The 17,902-nt window shown below is 47.5% G+C and overlaps 1 protein-coding gene and 1 pseudogene across 2 annotated transcripts; one reads left to right on the top strand and one right to left on the bottom strand.

Annotated features, from left to right (window-relative positions):
• The first annotated feature begins 1,394 nt into the window (after window positions 1–1,394).
• ZNF805 (zinc finger protein 805) lies at window positions 1,395–17,668 on the top strand. 2 transcript variants are annotated; one of them, XM_059152344.1, is made up of 4 exons: window positions 1,395–1,632; window positions 3,533–3,659; window positions 7,189–7,284; window positions 15,591–17,668. In XM_059152344.1, exons 2-4 carry the CDS (start codon window positions 3,626–3,628, stop codon window positions 17,201–17,203), a joined length of 1,743 nt encoding a protein of 580 aa, XP_059008327.1. In that variant the 5' UTR covers window positions 1,395–1,632; window positions 3,533–3,625; the 3' UTR covers window positions 17,204–17,668. The 2 variants fall into 2 exon arrangements, with proteins under 2 accessions (XP_059008327.1, XP_059008325.1); XM_059152342.1 differs by lacking the exon at window positions 1,395–1,632 and adding an exon at window positions 1,757–2,081.
• LOC131818200 (Y-box-binding protein 1-like) lies at window positions 9,847–10,953 on the bottom strand (annotated as a pseudogene).
• Window positions 17,669–17,902: the final 234 nt, after the last annotated feature.

Below are 17,902 nucleotides of genomic sequence, written 5' to 3'. Positions count from 1 at the left end.
TGATGTACACCCTACCCTCAAACCATTTAATTTAATGATGTCAACCACATGTGAAAAGAATACCTTTTCCAATTTGGTCAAATTACTATGCCCAATGATGGATCACACTATGCCTTGTGTGCTAATTAAGCCACACTTCTCCACAACCTCCTTTTATAAAAAGCATCTTCTAGGAAATCAACTGCATCTTAATCCTTGATTCAGTCATTATGCTCTTCTCTACTTTGAAAAATTTTTTGTTTTTATTTATATTACAACTAACATACAGTGTAATATTAGTTTCAGGTGTACAATATAGTGATTCAACACTTCCATACACAACACAATGCTCATCCAAAGTGCACTCCTGGGCACCTGGTTCAGTTGTTTGAGCGGCTGCCTTCTGCTCAGGCCATGATCCCAGAGTCCCGGGATTGAGTTCCACAGTGGTCTCGGTGCTCAGCAGAGGGCTGCTTCTCCCTCTGACTTTCCCCCTCTCATGCTCTCGCTCTCTCTCTCAAATAAATAAATAAATAAATTTTTTTTTTTAAGTGCACTTGTTCATCTTCATCACCTACTGAACGTCTCCCCCACTCACCTCTCCTCTGGCAACCATCAGTCAGTTTGTTCTTTATAGTTAATAGCGTTTCTTAGTTTTCCTCTTTTTTTCCCTCCCTGATTGTTTGTTTTGGTTCTTAAATCCCACATCTGAGTGAAATCATATGGTATTTGTCTTTCTCTGACTTATTTTGCTTAGAATAATACACTTTAGCTCCATCCATGTCGTTACAAATGGCACCGTTTCATTCCTTCTCATGGATGAGTAATAGTCCATAAACTTAAATCTCTTGATATCTTCTGCACAGTTTCCATTCTTCACGACCGTATGTCTTCTCAACTCCTTCCAAGTGAGGCGTTATTCTCTCACTCTCATAGTCACGAGAAGAAAACTATAGAAGTCCCTGATGGCGACATGTAAGATTTTGCCTAATATAACTCTGAAAAGAATGTTAGCATCTAACACGGTTTTGTGGGTTTCTCATCTGCACCCCCTAAGCGCCAGGCTAGCTCTGGCTTCGCCCCGGTCCGTTCGCGTCTCCAGCTACTCTCGCCCTGGCGGAGACTCGAGGCGGCGGCGGCGGCCGACCACTCCCGTACTCCACGTCCACGCACAACCCTCCGCTGGCGTTTAGACGCAGGGCGAGGTGCCGCGTGGGACAGACACTCCACAGCGCCGGGCTCCAGCCTAGGTCACGGGCGGCCTCCCCAGCCCCAGGGCTCGCACGCGGCCCCTCTGGCTCCCAGGCCCGATCCCCGTGTCAAGGCGCCGAAGCGCGTGGCGCCGGCCCACAAGAGGCCCCTCAGAGGGGGCCGCGTCGGAGGGGGGCTTCCGGCGTCCCAACCCCGGCGGTGTCGTCACCGCTCGAGCATCCGTCTTCCGTCCAGGGGCATCTCCGGGAGGTGAGGCGCCCGGGGGTAGTCACCAGCCGACCCAAGGGCCTGGTGACCAAGCGTCCTGATCGCGGGCGGAGGTCCCCGCCACCGAGCCTCGCCTTCCCCGGGCGGGACAGAGACGGCCTCGCCTTTCCTCCTCTGTCCCCTCGCGTTGTGTTCGCCGTGAAGAGGGGGGTGTGACGACAAGCTCTGGGTCTGGTAAGTCTTTTAGGACCAGGAGGACCCGCTCCGGAACAGGTTCTTCCGGGGCACTTTATAGAGCCCTAACTACACTTCCCAGAAGGCTGTGCACTGGCGTCCGCTCCCTTGGCAGCGGGGCTTCCGGGCTCCTGGTCCTACGTCATTCGTGTGCGACGGTTCCGTCCACGCCAGCTGTGGGGAGGGCGTCGCTGTTCTGTGGCCGCCTCCAGTGAAGCTCTTCCAAGAAGAGCAGAGAGACGGCTTCCGCTCAGCCCCGCACCTTTGAAGGAGCCGTGAGCCACCCGGCGTCCGGGGAGTCGGAACGTCAGCCGCGGTCACACCTCCCGGGGCAGGGGAGAGGTGGCAGTCGGCTGAGCCGGCGGGACCCGCCTGCATCGCTGCCGGTCCGGGCCCCGCTCCGTGCACAGGGTCCCATGATGGCGGCAGCATGGATGGACCCTGCGCGGGTGAGTGGACGATGTCTGGGGCATTGCTGCCTCGCTGCTGCGGAGAGGGCTCCTGGGCAGCCTGGAGCGAGGGGGTACTCGGTTTCTCTTTGATGTGTGTGTGTCAGACGAGTGGAGAAGGTTGTCACTTTCTTCATCTCCAGTCTTAGAATACACGGAGAAGGACTGAATGTGCAGATGGCCCGACAATGGGCACACCGTATTTAAAAGTGACTCTGACCCCAGACGTGCAGCTCCTGCACAGGAATTTAATCCCTCCTCTACTCTTAGCAACCTGGGAACCAGTCCGCTCTGTCATTCTTGGCCAGAAGCCCGATTCCTAACCCTAAGTGACACCCAGGAAGCTAGACCATGACTTCTCTAAGACTCGGCCCCAGGTAGCCAAGCTTTGATTAATAACTGATCCTTGCTAATTCTTCTCCAATTTTCAGCTCAAGACGGATCAGAAAAAATGCATATCTGTACCCCTAACCAAGCACATATATGATGCTAGGGGAGTGCATGTCAGAGAGTTTCCATAATTTAGACATATATCATTTGGTTGTCAATGTGGAGGCCCTAGTTGACTTTTCTGTGTTTATCTAAATGTCCAAGATGTGCCTGGTGATGTGACTTTATCCAGCACCAGAGCTAAGTAATACTTCAGGGTTCCTATGTATGAACCAATTAATTAGGAATGTCCAGGTGTATAATTGAAATATTAATTTGAGAGCACTGATAGAGGGGACAAAGCTGCAATGCACAGAGATGTGGGTACTGAAAGTGCACATTAAAAACCATGAGCCAGTGGTTTGGAGCATTTAAATGACAGATGTGCAGTAGTGGGGCTGTCCATCGGGCAGTGGAGTAGCTGAGTTCTTTATATCTAACTTGTGGTGTGTAGGATATGGTCCTGCACATGTTGGATATTTAACATTGAGGAAACTAGAAAATGGTGGAGTAACGTTAACAAGGCAAACTCCTTATGAAGTGTTTTCAAGTCAACACTCGAACAACTAGACAACACTGGTGGAAACTCAAGATGACTTAAGAGCTGGGGACTCGTAGTCCCTTTACCTAGGATGCGAAGCCCTCAGCATAAGGCACGCAGCTAGCAGGGCCAGTGAGGCTCAGGTACTGTTGTTGTTACTGACACCGTTATTACCATGCTCGCTACTTCCTCTGATGTCCTAGAGCCCTTGCTGTCTGCATCTCCCAGTCCTTGAGTCATTTTCGTTGTCTGTGTGACCTTCCAGGGCCTCCCACGGAGGAGGCTTCTCCCTTACACTACCGGAGCACATCCAGAGCAGGGCCCACCTCCCCCTCGAGCCCAGCACAGAGCTTGGCCCTCAGGAGGTACTGGGTGATCGGAGCCTTGATCACTCTGCATCTTTACCAGGGATGTAGGGATGAGCTCTGATCCCATCCAGCAGCCCCAAGGCCAACGCTACTCTCTCTCTTTGACTTTGCAGATATCTGTGACCTTTGATGATGTGGCCGTGACTTTTACCCAGGAGGAGTGGGGGCAGTTGGACCTGGCCCAGAGAACCCTGTACCAGGAGGTGATGCTGGAAAACTGTGGACTTCTGGTGTCTCTGGGTAAGTCCTCCCCACTCCACCATGGGGACAGCTGCTGCCTCCTTGTCAGAGCACCCTCTGGCTCCAGGCCTGGCTGGTCAAGAAGCTGGAGCCCTCCCCGTGACCCTCCTCCCTGCAGCTTCAGCCATTTTCTAGGTTAATCTCTTTGGACCTGCTCTCCTGTGTCTGTTTGGGCAAGAAACAGTTCCTCTTTGGCTCCTAGAAAACCGTGGAAGGAAAGGGGGGTGTTCTGCAGAACCCAAGGGGAGGATTTCCAGCTGGTCCCGTGAGGCTCTGGTAGAGGAACTGGGAACCACGACGATGATGCCGTGGCTTCTGGTCTCTTGTCCTGGCTTCTCTCTCTGGCTCTCTCTGCTATTGTCTCTGTATGCAAGAAGGTTTTTTTTTTTTTTTTTTGCCTCATCAGGTAGTGACAGGACTGGCCACCGGTCCCTGCTCTCTCCGGCCCCCAGATGCCTCATCTCCGCATCTTGGCGTGCTTATACTGTTCCTCTTTGTCTGTCTGCTGCCGGGCCGTGTGGGGTGTTCTTGAGGCAGGAACGGCCACCGGAGCCAGTACTTCTCTGGACCTGTCACCCCAGTGCCCAGCACAGACTGGCCTCCATCCGAGATTCTGATTTCACATTCCGGAGGGGGAGCTGACTGCACGAGCCTGATTGACTCAAGTGTCCTTAGCAGGCCTGTGAGTGATGGGATGTTCTCCAAGGAGGGAGTGAGTCAGGCAGGCCCCCGGGAGGCCTTTGCCTTCAGTGCGGACAGATACTGTCCCAAAGGACATGGTCCCAGTTATGGGGCTTCTCTGTGTTTGTGCCTCCGTGGTGGTCCCGAGGTTCAAGGGCCAGGCCAGCATCCTCTGCCGGGTCGAGAGACGTTAGAGTAATGCTCCTCGGCAGCTGGCAGTTGTGCCCCCAGGAGACATTTGGCAATGTTTGCGTGCCCTCTGGGTTGTCTTGCCGTGGGTGCAGCTGGGACTGGCATCTAGGGTTCGAGTCCGGAGATGGCCGTAACCCTCTCTGATGGATGAGACAGCGCCCGCTCAGTGACGAATTGTGCCGCCTGCTGCGTCCCGGGTGCTGCGGTTGAGAAGCACCAGCTTCGGTGTTTCTCTCCTTGGGTAGAATCAGCACAGGCTGTTCAATTTGAGGGAAAGGGGAACTATAAATCCAGAGCCGAGGATGAGACGTGTCTGTTCTTGGAGAACTGGAATTACGTCTGCCAGTGAGAAGAGAAAAAGCAAAACTAGAACAGCCAGATAGATTAAATATTTCGTAACAAAATGTTTCAGAATAAAAGTCCACGCTCTCCTCCTGCTGACCTCACCCCTCACCTTCAGTGCTTTCCCGGAGCTCACTCCGCTGGAGCTCACTCCGCTGGCTGTCGTGTCTGGGGCATTTCAGCCTCTCACACAGTCGCCCCTTCCCGCGCATAGTCCCCACCTCTCCATCTGTGTCCTGACCGGCAGCTCTCACGGAGGATCCTCTCTCCACCTCACATTCTCTCGTCTTCCTGGTTATAACCCGCTATGCCTGTGGTTCTCATTCAGGGACAATGTCATCCCTCCAGGACACTGGGCAGTGTCTGGAGACATTTTTGGTTGTCCCAGGTGGGATGGAGGTGGGACAGGCACTGAGTGGGCAGAGACCTGGAATGCTGCCGGACATCCTTACAATGCACAGGAGTTTCCTCCCTATCTTCCCAGCAAAGAATTACCGTGACTTACATGTCAGTTGTATGGCGGTTGAGAAACCCTGTTTCAGGGACTAATGGACACATCAGCAGCTGGCATGGAGGGACACCCTGACATCATCTTTGCATTATTTCTGCTCTTCCCTGTCTTCTGATTGTTGCTAAGGATAAATTTGGGTTTAGTGTTGAATTTTAACGCCTCACCCCCTAATTGTTGCTAATTTGCCTTTCATGAGCTTACTGGGGATTAAGATTGTTTTGATTTCTTTGCTGAGTCTTCAGGGTGACCTCCCATCAAGGCTAATGATGCCGATTTCCCACCTACTACAGTGATACAGATTCCGTTGTTGAAGGAATCTAGGAAAAATAAAGAGTGAGTCACTTTTAGGAAAAGTAGTTAATAATAGCTACAGCCTGCTCAGGTTTGGAGCACGGCCCCAGGCACGCTTCCTGCTCCCCCATATAATCTCATGGCATCCCGGTGCTCAGGAGATCAGGAAACCTCGGCCACTGTAGTGAGTCCCCGACACAGCTTAATTTACTCAGTGTGGAACGTATTTCATTTCATGAAGCTATTCTCTGGTGTTTTTTTTTTTTCTTTGTAGTAGAAATCCTTTTTATGTTTAATGCTTTTGACAGTGTGCAATATTTGATGTTTCTGTAAATGGTCTGTGACCATATCTCTAAATGTAGGAGTCTCAATTTTATTATTTCTTAGTAGTTAAGAAATGCTGAAGTCTAGAGTCCTTAAGTCTGTCCCTCCCCAGACTCCTCTGGTCTGAGGATGAATCTTCATGCTCATGGCCCTGCTTCGCCACCACCCTCCACTTGGTCTGAGGCTGCTGGCCACACACAGAGGTGCTTGCCTTTTCCTCCTTAGTGTCATGTTTAGGAGACAAAGGTCTAGAGCCAGATTCCTGATGTTCAGTCCTAGGCTGCTCCTTAAAAACTGTGGCTGCAGATAAGTTACTAAACCTGTCTGTGCTTCGGTGTGCTCAATGGTAAGCTGGGGTGATACATACTTTAGTTTTTACTTCCTGGGCTGTAGCCCGGATCAATGGGTCACTTGTGAACAGGATTCAGAACAGTACGTGGTGTGACCAGCTCATGTGCATGTTAGCAGCTGAAAATCTCACTGCCAGTTCTGTTTCTCTCATCGTGATCGTTATCATCCTTTTGCCTGGACTCAGCACATCTGGAACGATGGTGTGCAGCTTTGTGGTCAAACAGTATAGAGAGCAGGTACGGCTAGAGCCGGGTTTCCATTTTGGCTCAGCCAGTCACCAGCTCTGTGCTCTTTGGCACATCCCATTATCTGCCTGAGCCTTGGTTTCTTCATCTACAAAGTGGTGCTGATTGCAGCGTGTACTTGCCAAGGATGCCGGGAGGAAGTCCTACGACAGAATCCTCGTTTTGTCTGTGGTGTATAGAAAGAAGCGTACAAAACCGTGCTTAGGGTCTAGAAGAAGAGCTAGATCATTGAAGCCAAATGCCTAGTTTTGAATAAATACATCAATATTTTAAATGTGTAAATTGTAATTCATTTCAATTTTGAAATGCTATAAGGCATTTGTTTGACACAGTCCTTTATGATTTTATTTATTTATGATTACAGTTTGTATTTATACTATGATATTTATGACTCTATATATTGGTTTTTTACTTTCCATGAGGAAGAAAACTGCCCGGCAGCATGGCATGCCTTCCGCTCGCAGGTTTGCAACGTAGCATTCTGTGTGCATGGGAGCTGGTTTTATTCCAAGGTCTTGTTTACAGACTAGATGGAGGGATTTTCTTTCTTTTCACACAAACCCTAGCATCTTCTTTCTTTCTCTGTGAACAGGGTTTCCTGTTCCTAGACCTGAGCTGATCTACCAGCTGGAGCACGGGCAGGAGCTGTGGATGCTAAAGGGACACCTGTCTCAGAGCGCTGATGCAGGTATGAGCCAAGGTGTGGGCAGATGGGGGACCCTCCAGGCTTGAGACCAGCAGGAGACCGCTGGCCCTGGTTCCCTGGGGAAGCTTCTTGTTCTGGCTTCTCAGCTGCTTTGGATGCCACGGAGCCCTTTGACCCGAAGTCAGCATTCTTGCCAAGGGGCCCAGAAGGTCGCTGACTCCTCCCACCTCCCCAAGTTTCAGGGAATGGTCCTGCCACCCAAGCAGGTTAGAGACTGGAGACAGCCTACGAGAGTTCTTCACACCCCCAACCCCTCCCCCCACCAGCCCCACATCCAGCCATGCCTATGTCCCATGCATTTTACATCTTCTCCATCTCCCGAATCCATCACTTGCACCGCCTCCCTCAGACCAGTCCCCAGGCTCAGTGCACGCTCCCATTGTCTTTTCTCTGGGGGTTGCTGCTAGCCTCGTAACCGGCCTCTGCATCTGCTGGGCCTCTGGTCAACTCTGTGTTCTGCATGAGTTACCTCAGGGGCTCGGACTCACTTCCAGGGTTTCCCACTGCCCCAGCCATGATGTCTCAGCGGGTCTTGGCGTTGAAAGTCAGGTCCGCCTCCTCCATTGCTTGATCCTCAACCCTACCGCACTCGTTCAGGCTCCGGGATCTGCAGCTTCCCCTACCATCGAGCGGGAGAGGTCTTGCCCTTGGCCCTGGCCAGTTCTGAGTCAAGAGTCTAGAGCACACCTTTGCAGGAAACTGTTTTCTTCATTCATATTCTGCTTGTTGTGTAATGTGACTTCACTTTTTTTCGACTCACCATACAAATGGGCTCAAATCCTCACAGTTGAAGAAAAGTAGTAAGAAAGTTCCTGTCTCTTGGCGTGTTTACCCACTCTGCGCTCCGTTACTCACACGTTCTGACTCTCATAGGCGCTGCTTCCAGGAGCAGTCCTGCGTCGGTCATCTTGCACAAGATGGCGGTGTCTCTGATGTCTCCTGGGGTGACATGTTGGATTAAAGGCCATGCAGGCTCGCCTGCTCACTGGCTAACGGCCATGGTGTTCTGAAGAACACGTACCAGTTCACACTTGCCCCAGGACCGCATGGAGGTTCCTTTGGGCCCATGCTTTGCCCGGGACTTGGTACTGTAGGGCTCCTCGGTCGCTGACAGTACTCTGCCCGGTGTCTGCTACTCTCAGGTATCAGGTCGACGAAACTGTATCTCATGTGGGCTCCACTTGCTTTTCCTTCCTGGAGGACCTTTGGCACCTGCTCATATGATCTCGGTCAGTCTGTATTTTCTCCTTGGAGTGTTGTTTCATGATAAATACCTATTTTTCTATTAACTTGTTTGCATTTTCTTTTTGATTTGTAGGGATTGTATGTATATTCTTGTTGTTATTTTTGTGTGTTAAAATATTCATAGCATAAAACTTGACATTTATCCATTTTTAATTGTACAGTTGAGTGGTACAAAACACATTCATAATCCCGTACACCTGTCTCTACCATCCATCTCCAAAGCTCTTGATTGTGTAAAATTGAAACTCTATACCCATGATACAGTGATCCCCAATCTCTCTGCTCCAGGCCCTGCAACCACAATTTTACTTCTGTGCCTATGATTTTGACTCCTGTAAGTACTTCGTATGAGTGGAATGATGCAGTATTTGTGTATCTTTGGCACTGGCCAGTTTCACTTAGCATAATGTCCTCAAGTTTCATCTGTGTTATAGCATGTGTCAGAATTTCCTTCCTTCTTAAGGCTTGGTAACACTCCACATAGCACACTTTGTCATCTGTTCATCCCTCAGCGGACACTTGGGTTGCTTCCGTGTTTTACCTATTGTGGAATAAGACTGCTGTGAACATGGGTGTACAAGCATCTTTGAGAACCTGGTTTTAATTCTTTGGGCATATAACAAAAAATGAAATTGCTGAGTCATCTCTGAATTCCATTTTTAACTTTCTGAGGAGCTTCCTTTCTGTTTCTTCTTCTTCTTCCTTTCTGTAATTGTGCATTCCCACGACAGTGCCCTAGAGCTGGCATTGCTCTACATCCGCCAGTATTTGTTCTTTCTGATTTTTTGATAGCAGTCCTAATAGACATGAGAGGATACCACATTGTAGGTTTCCTTTGCATTTCCCTAATGATAAGTGATGTTGAACACCTTGTGGGTTTTTATTTTATTTTTGTAAGACCTTTGTTAACGGGTGCTTGCCATTTGTTGACTTTTTTGAAAAAATCAAGTTGTAAACTTTTACTACAATTTAAAAATGAGGTTCTTAAAAATCTCAACTTGACCAGATATGAAACAATTTTAAAACCTTTAAAGGTATATTGAGAAAAACGAGGCTTTTTTTTTTTTCTTAAAAAACACATTTGTCATTTCGAAAAAGAGACATCTTTAGGTAAAAGCAGTAAAAGGCCATGCTGCATAGATAATGCAGGTAGTTCTGTTTATCTGGTCAGTGGGCAAAAAGCAAGCACTTAAGGTCTTCAGCTCCATTCTCTTGTTCATTTCTTATTGCTGGAATGTCATCTTCATTTCTTCGTGTTGGGTGACTAACCGGGTGCTGGTAGAGACAGAAAGCAGGGGTTTACTCAGCCCCACGCTGCTCAGCCTCGGGCGCCCACGAATTCTCAGCGAGTGGACCGGCTGCTTTTGTCTTTGCCGTCTTGCGGTTTAGGGTTTTCTGGGTGTCTGCGTCGGTAACTGAGGTTGCGGTGGTAGTGACGTTGAGGTGGCTGCTGACCCTGGGTCTCATCTCCTTGATTTTCCTTATCTTCCTCGTTGCCATCCTCTCTAGGTTGTCTTTGACGAGGAGGACCCCTGTGGAATCGGGGTCTTCAATCCCGATACATGTTCTGTCTCACTACCTTGTTCTGGTGCACCCCGGTGTCCGCACCTGCCATTCCTTCTCCCATCCCTTCTCCCTGCTCGGGAGGGTTGGCCTACTGCAATCCGCGCTGTAGGGTCTCCGCAGGAGCAAGGCGGGAACCGTCGCCTGAGGTGTGGTCGGCGCTGTTGGGCCTGGCCTTCGGGAGCACTTTCCGATCCTGCGTCCTTCCCGCATGCTCCCTGCTCTGGTCATTTGGCTGGTGACTGCGTGGAGGACCCTGCGACGCGGAGAGCATGTGTAACGGCTGGGGTCTGTCACGGACTTACTGCCTCACCCTGGACTCCCGGGGGGCCCTCCGCGTTTGCTGTCTCCACACCCTTCTCTCCGTCCACAGCACCTGACTCCACAGTCTCTCCGTCTCCTCCACTGCTAAGGCCCTTCCTGGAGTTCTTCTTCCCTCAGGCAGCCTGTGATGCAGATCCGTCTTCCTTGGTGCCCTTCCTGCTGATGAAACCATGCCCATTTCTTACATTGAACCATTTTACTATTCCCAAACCTTTGTTGTGATGACCTTTTTGTCCCTGCCGGCAGGCGCCGCCGATGTGAGGCCCCCCTGGGCCGCCGCTCCTTGTGGTGCTGCCGGTGGTGCAGGCCTTGGTGTGGGCAGCGCGGAGGGCGAGGGCAGCAGGCGGCTGCAGGATTCCGGCCTCACTGCTCCTGGCTGCGGTGAGGGGACTGTGCCAGCTGCGGCCGCGGCAGCTTCTCCTGGGGTGTGAAGGAAACTAGGCCAGCGGCGGCTGTAGGGCTGCTCAGGGCTCTCTGGAGTCCGGTCTTCGCTCCCGCTCCCAATCGAACTCCAAGATTTTATTTATTTGAGAGAGAGAGTGAGAGGGGAGAAGGTCAGAGGGAGAAGCGGACTCCCTGTGGAGCAGGGAGCCCAATGTGGGACTCGGTCCTGTGACTCCAGGATCATGACCTGAGCTGAAGGCAGTTGCTCAACCATCTGAGCCACTCAGGCGTTCTCACCTTGCGTTTATTAACCATTTGTATGTCGTCTTTGATGAAATATCTTTTCTTTTTTAAAAGATTTTATTTATTTGTTTATTTGACAGACAGAGATCAGTAGACAGAGAGGCAGGCAGAGAGAGAGGGGGAAGCAGGCTCCCCGCTGAGCAGAGAGCCTGATGCGGGGCTTGATCCCAGGACTCTCGGATTCTGACCTGAGCAGAAGGCAGAGGCTTAACCCACTGAGCAACCCAGGCGCCCCTGGATGTTGAATTTTCAAAGGCTTTTCAGTGTCCACTGAGATCATTTTATGGCTATTCCCCTTCATTCTAGTAATGTGTTGTTACATTTATCAGTTTTCTTATGTCAAACCACCCTTTTATTGCAGCAGTAAACCCCACTTGGTCACGGTGTATGATCCTTTCAATATGCTGCAGAATTTGCTGTTATTTTGTTGAGGATTTTTTACATCAATGTTTGTGAGGTATATTAGGCTATAATTTTACTGTAGTGTCTTTAGTTTTGGTATGAGGATATTAATGGCCTTCATGATTTGAGAAGTGTTTCTTCCTCTTCAATATTTTGGAAAAATTAGAGGATTGGTGTTCTTCTTTTAAAGCCTTTGGTGGAATTCATAAGTGTAACTATCAGGGCCAAGGTTTTTCTTTGTTGGGAGATATTTTTACTACTAATTCAGTCTCCTTACTAGGTAGATGTCTATTCAGATTTTGTATTTCTTCCTGATTTAGTCTTCATGGTTTTGTGTTTCTAGAAAGTTGTCTGTTTTATCTAGGTTACCCAATTTGTTGGTGTACAGTTGTTCATAATAGTCTCTTATAATCTTATTTTTTTTAATTTCTGCAGAATCAGTAGTAATGTCCCCACTTCAATTTCTGATTTAGTCATTTAAGTATCTTTTTTTTTCTTAGTTCATCTAGCTAAAGGTTGCCAATTTTGTTGATCTTTTCAAAGAACCAAGTTTTTATTATCCTGATTTTTGTTTCTATTTTTCTATTTTCTTTATCATTTCCTTTTAATCTTTACTATTTCCCTCCTTCCCTTCACTGTGGTTTTAGTGTGTTCTTTTCCTGCATCCTTAAGTTGTCTACTAGTTTGTTGATTTCACATCTCTTTGTTATTTAACATAAGCATTTATAACTATAAATCTCCCTGTTAATGCTGCTTTCATTGCATCCTGTAAGTTTTAATATCTTAAGTTTTCATTTTCAGTAGAAGTGAGTCATATTTTATATGTTATCTTTGTAAATCTGTTGAGACCTAATTTTGGTGTTAACATGATCTATCCTGGAAAATGTTCCATATTCATTAGTCCTCTATTTCCTTATTTATATTTTGTCTGGTTGTGCTCTCCATTATTGAGAATGAGATATTGGAGTTTCCATCTATTACTATAGGATTGTCTCTCTTTTCCTTCATTGTGTCACTTTTTGTTCCATATATTTTGATGGCCTGTTTTTTTTTTTTTTTAAAGATTTTATTCATTTATTTGACAGAGAGAGAGATCACAAGTAGGCAGAGAGAGAGAGGAGGAAGCAGGCTCCCTGCTGAGCAGAGAGCCCGATGCGGGACTCGATCCCAGGATCCTGAGATCATGACCTGAGCTGAAGGCAGCGGCTTTACCCACTGAGCCACCCAGGCTCCCTGATGGCCTGTTTTTAAGTACATGTTTACAATTGTTGCAGCTTCTTGCTGTATTAGATCTTTTATTAAAATACAATGTTCTGGGGACGCCTGGGTGGCTCAGTTGGTTGGACGACTGCCTTCGGCTCAGGTCATGATCCCGGAGTCCTGGAATCGAGTCCCGCATCAGGCTCCCAGCTCCATGGGGAGTCTGCTTCGCTCTCTGACCTCTTCGCTCATGCTCTCTCTCACTGTCTCTCTCTCAAATAAATAAATAAAATCTTAAAAAAAATAAAATAAAATAAAATAAAATAAAATAAAATACAATGTTCTGGGGCACCTGGGTGGCTCAGTTGGTTAAGTGTCTGCCTTCAACTCAGGTCATGATCCCAGGGTCTTAGGGTCAAGCCTCGCATCAGGCTGCCTACTCAGTGGAGAGCCTGCTTCTTCCTCTCCCACTGTCTGCCACTCTACCAAGTTGTGTGCTCTTGCTTGCTCTCTCTCTCTGTCAAGTAAATAAAAAATAAAAATCTTAAAATATAGGGGCACCTGGGTGGCTCAGTGGGTTAAGCCTCTGCCTTCAGCAGACCCTTCGGGGTCGTGATCTCAGGATCCTGGGATCGAGCCCCACATAGGGCTGTCTGCTCAGTGGGGAACCTGCTTCCCCCTCTCTCTCTGCCTGCCTCTCTGCCTACTTGTGATCTCTGTCTGTCAAATAAATAAATAAATAAATAATCTTTAAAAAACAAACAAAATTCTGCTTTACAGCTCAGTTCTCAACTGTTTTGGTTGTTCGTGTCACAAAAGTATATTTTTGTATATTGTGTTGCCGCAGACTTAAGACTAATAACTCTTTTAAATTCATTAGTCTTTTGAATTATGTAGAAACTAGATGTGGAATTATAGCCCGAAGTTACAGTAACGCTAGCTTTTATTTTTTTATTTTTAAAGATTTTATTCATTTACTTATTTGACAGAGATTACAAGTAGGCAGAGCGGCAGGCAGAGAGAGAGAGAGTAGGAAGCAGGCTCACCGCTGAGCAGAGAGCCTGATGTGGGGCTCTATCCCAGGACCCTGGGATCATGACCTGAGCCAAAGGCAGATGCTTAACCAGCTGAGCCACCCAGATGCCCCTTAATTTCCCCCTCTTAGAGGACACTTTTGCCATATATAGTATTCTTGTTTAACATTTTTTTCTTTTACCCTCGAATATATTGACCCACTGTTTTCTGGCCTCCCAGGTTTGTGATGAGAAGTCTGCTCATAATCTCATTGAGAATTTCTTATATATGACAAGTAGCATCAAGGTTGCTGTCAAGATACTCTGTTTATCTTTGGGTTTCAAAAGTTTGATTGTAAGTTTTATTGGTGTGAATCTTTTAGTTCTTCTTTCTTGGAGTGCACTGATCTTTTTGGATATTTATTGTTGATTTCTTTCATCAAATTTGGGATATTTTCAGCCACTTATTAAAATACTTTCTTTTACCTTTTTCTTTCTGACTAATCCTACAATAACTATATTGGTTCATTTAGTGGTATATCACAAAGTCCATTAGAGTATGTTCACTTTTCTTAAATTTTTTTTTTCTTCTGTTCTTTGGACAGAATTTTCATTTCTCTTTTTTTTTTTTTTAAGATTTTCTTTATTTATTTGACAGACAAAGATCACGAGTAGGCAGAAAGGCAGGGGGTGGGGGAAGCAGGCTCCCTGCCAAGCAGAGTCCGATGTGGGACTCAATCCCAGGACTCTGGGATCATGACCTGAGCTGAAGGCAGAGGCTTTAACCTACTGAGCCACCCAGGCGCCCCAAGAATTTTCATTTCCTTTATTTAAGTATGCTGATTCTGTCTTCATCCTACTGAAATCTTCATTTGAATTCTTGCGGTGAATTTTTCATTTCAGTTATTATACTTTTCTTTTTGGTTTCTTTTTAGGTTTCTAGCTCTTTATTGATATTTCCATTTTGTTTATACATAGTCTTCTTGACTATCTCCATATCTTACTTTAGCTCTTTGAGCTTATTTAATGTGGTTGTTGTAAAGTCACGTCCAGTATGTCTGTATCAGGTGTTTTTTAGGAATAGGTTTTGGAGGGGTTCCATACATGACCTACTGTATCCTCAGGGACTTGTTACCTTTCTGGGATTGATGTATAGAAATCCATGCACAAAGTATTGGCAGCCTAGGAATTTCACCTGACTTGAGGGTCAGAGTTATTGACTGTCTTCACATAAGCACAGCTGATTGAATTATTTCCTATGTGACTGTCCAGAGGCCTAGTTGCTATCTTATAGCTCAAAGCACCAACCCTCTGATTGCATGTGGTCAGACATTGCCCTCAGTCATCTCTTAAGCATGAACTATCAGGGGCCCAAATGAGTTACCTATTTGCATAAATGTCCAATCTGGAATCGACTGTGTCTCCTCTCTTGCACTTTGTCTTCTAACCCAGCCACTCCCCCAGGTTTCCCTTTCATGGTGTCAACAGTCCTAGGATCAAGAAAGAAAGACATTGTTATCCTGGGATTCAGAGGTAGCAAGACAGAAACACTATTTTCTTTTTTTTTTTTAAAGTTTTATTTATTTATTTGACAGATCACAAGTAGGCAGAGAGAGAGAGAGAGAGGAGGAAGCAGGCTCCCTGCTGAGCAGAGAACCTGATACGGGGCTCGATCCCAGGACCCTGGGATCATGACCTGAGCCGAAGGCAGAGGCTTTAACCCACTGAGCCACCCAGGCGCCCCCAGAGACACTATTTTCATCTTTGTTTTTTTCTCTTCATTTCACTGAAATGCTCATTTTTTTCTGTGTTGGCATTACCAACGGACCTTTTTATGTATTGGGTTTCTTTCAGGTGACAAAGGAAAGTCCAAGACCACAGAATCAACCACTAGTGAGCCAGCCCTGTCTGAGGGAGTCTTCCACCAGGAACAATTAACACAAGGAGTTCCAGGGAACTCCCAGGTGGGCCGAACTAAGGATCAGGTTGGGTCACTGCAAATGCAAGAAGGACACTTGAGACCAGAGATAGACCCCCAGAAGGAGAAGCTCCCTGGAAAATCAAGTTCTGAACATGGCAACATAGGAACAGCTAATAATGTGTATTCAGGGATTGTACAGGAGCCTGTCCCTCGGGGAGGTGCTGTCCATGACCGTGACTCGTATGGGTCAGGTAAAGATCCTGTGATTCAGGAAGAAGAAAATATCTTTAAATGCAATGAATGTGGGAAAGTTTTTAACAAGAAACGCCTCCTTGCTCGACATGAAAGGATTCACTCTGGAGTGAAGCCCTACGAATGTACCGAGTGTGGGAAAACATTTAGTAAAAGCACTTATCTCCTTCAACACCACATGGTCCATACAGGGGAGAAGCCCTATAAGTGCATGGAGTGCGGGAAGGCCTTCAACCGTAAGTCACACCTTACCCAGCACCAGCGGATCCACAGTGGAGAGAAGCCTTACAAGTGCAATGAATGTGGGAAGGCCTTCACCCACCGCTCCACTTTTGTCTTGCATAATAGGAGCCACACTGGAGAAAAGCCCTTTGTGTGCAAAGAATGTGGGAAAGCCTTCCGTGATAGGCCAGGTTTCATCCGTCACTATATCATCCACAGTGGCGAGAATCCCTATGAATGTTTCGAGTGTGGCAAGGTCTTCAAACACAGGTCCTACCTCATGTGGCACCAACAGACTCACACTGGGGAGAAGCCCTATGAGTGCAGTGAGTGTGGGAAAGCCTTCTGTGAGAGTGCGGCCCTCATTCACCACTATGTCATCCACACTGGGGAGAAGCCCTTTGAGTGCCTGGAGTGCGGGAAGGCCTTCAACCACAGGTCGTACCTCAAGAGGCACCAGCGGATCCACACTGGGGAGAAGCCCTATGTGTGCGGCGAGTGTGGAAAGGCCTTCACCCACTGCTCTACTTTCATCTTGCACAAAAGGGCCCACACTGGAGAAAAACCCTTTGAGTGCAAAGAATGTGGGAAAGCCTTTAGCAATCGTGCAGACCTCATTCGACACTTCAGCATCCACACTGGAGAGAAGCCCTATGAGTGCACGGAGTGCGGGAAGGCCTTCAACCGCCGGTCAGGGCTCACGAGGCACCAGCGGATTCACAGTGGAGAGAAGCCCTATGAATGTGTCGAGTGTGGCAAAACCTTCTGCTGGAGTACCAACCTCATCCGACACTCCATCATCCACACCGGAGAGAAGCCCTATGAGTGCAGTGAGTGTGGAAAAGCCTTCAGTCGCAGCTCGTCCCTCACTCAGCATCAGAGGATTCATACTGGGAGAAACCCTGTCCGTGTAACCGAAGTGGGAAGACCCTTCACGAGCGGGCAGTCCTCAGTCAACCTCCAAGAGCTCCTGTTGGGGAAAGACTTCTTGAATGTAACCACTGAGGAAACTTCTTACTCAGAATCTGATCGTTCATACCAAAGAGAACCCCCTCAGTTTCCTTCCCGATGAGAAACCTTCTGTTGTAGGATATCATTTGTCATCTGAGAAGTCAGACGGGAAATTTACCCCATCTGGAGCCATATCCTACATCTGAGAGTTCATCCAGGGAGAGACCCAGTGATTATGTGCATATAGGAAAACCTCCAGCTACATGCTTTTCCTTGTTTTACACCGCAGTAATATCTCAGGAATTTTTTTTCTTTCTTTCTTTCTTTTTTTTTTTTTAAGAAAGAGACATAGAAGAGAAAATGAACTGTAAACACACATTTTCTTTCAGACTTCCTTCCCAAGCCTTTGGCACTTTGTCATGGCATCCTTAGTTTACTTGGCAGGGGGAGGGTTTTGTTTTAAGGATAAAGGATCCAGACTGCTATGTGTCTTGTATATACATTCCTTGCTATCCAGTGTCAAGAGAGTTAATTGAAGGCAGGTTTGGAAACTTCAGGAACATCTTTGTTCTAAAACACTGTCTCTGTTCTTTTTTTTTTTTTTTTTTTTTTTTTTTTTTTTTTTTTTTTTTTAAGATTTTATTTATTAATTTGACAGAGAGAAATCACAAGTAGACAGAGAGGCAGCCAGAGAGAGAGAGAGGGAAGCAGGCTCTCCGCCGAGCAGAGAGCCCGATGCGGGACTCGATCCCAGGACTCTGAGATCATGACCCGAGCCGAAGGCAGCGGCTCAACCCACTGAGCCACCCAGGCACCCCTA

Source organism: Mustela lutreola, chromosome 16, assembly GCF_030435805.1.
Source record: "Mustela lutreola isolate mMusLut2 chromosome 16, mMusLut2.pri, whole genome shotgun sequence".
NCBI classification, from domain to species: domain Eukaryota; kingdom Metazoa; phylum Chordata; class Mammalia; order Carnivora; family Mustelidae; genus Mustela; species Mustela lutreola.
Note: the sequence above shows the minus strand (reverse complement) of the source record. Positions and strands in the feature narration are given on the sequence as shown.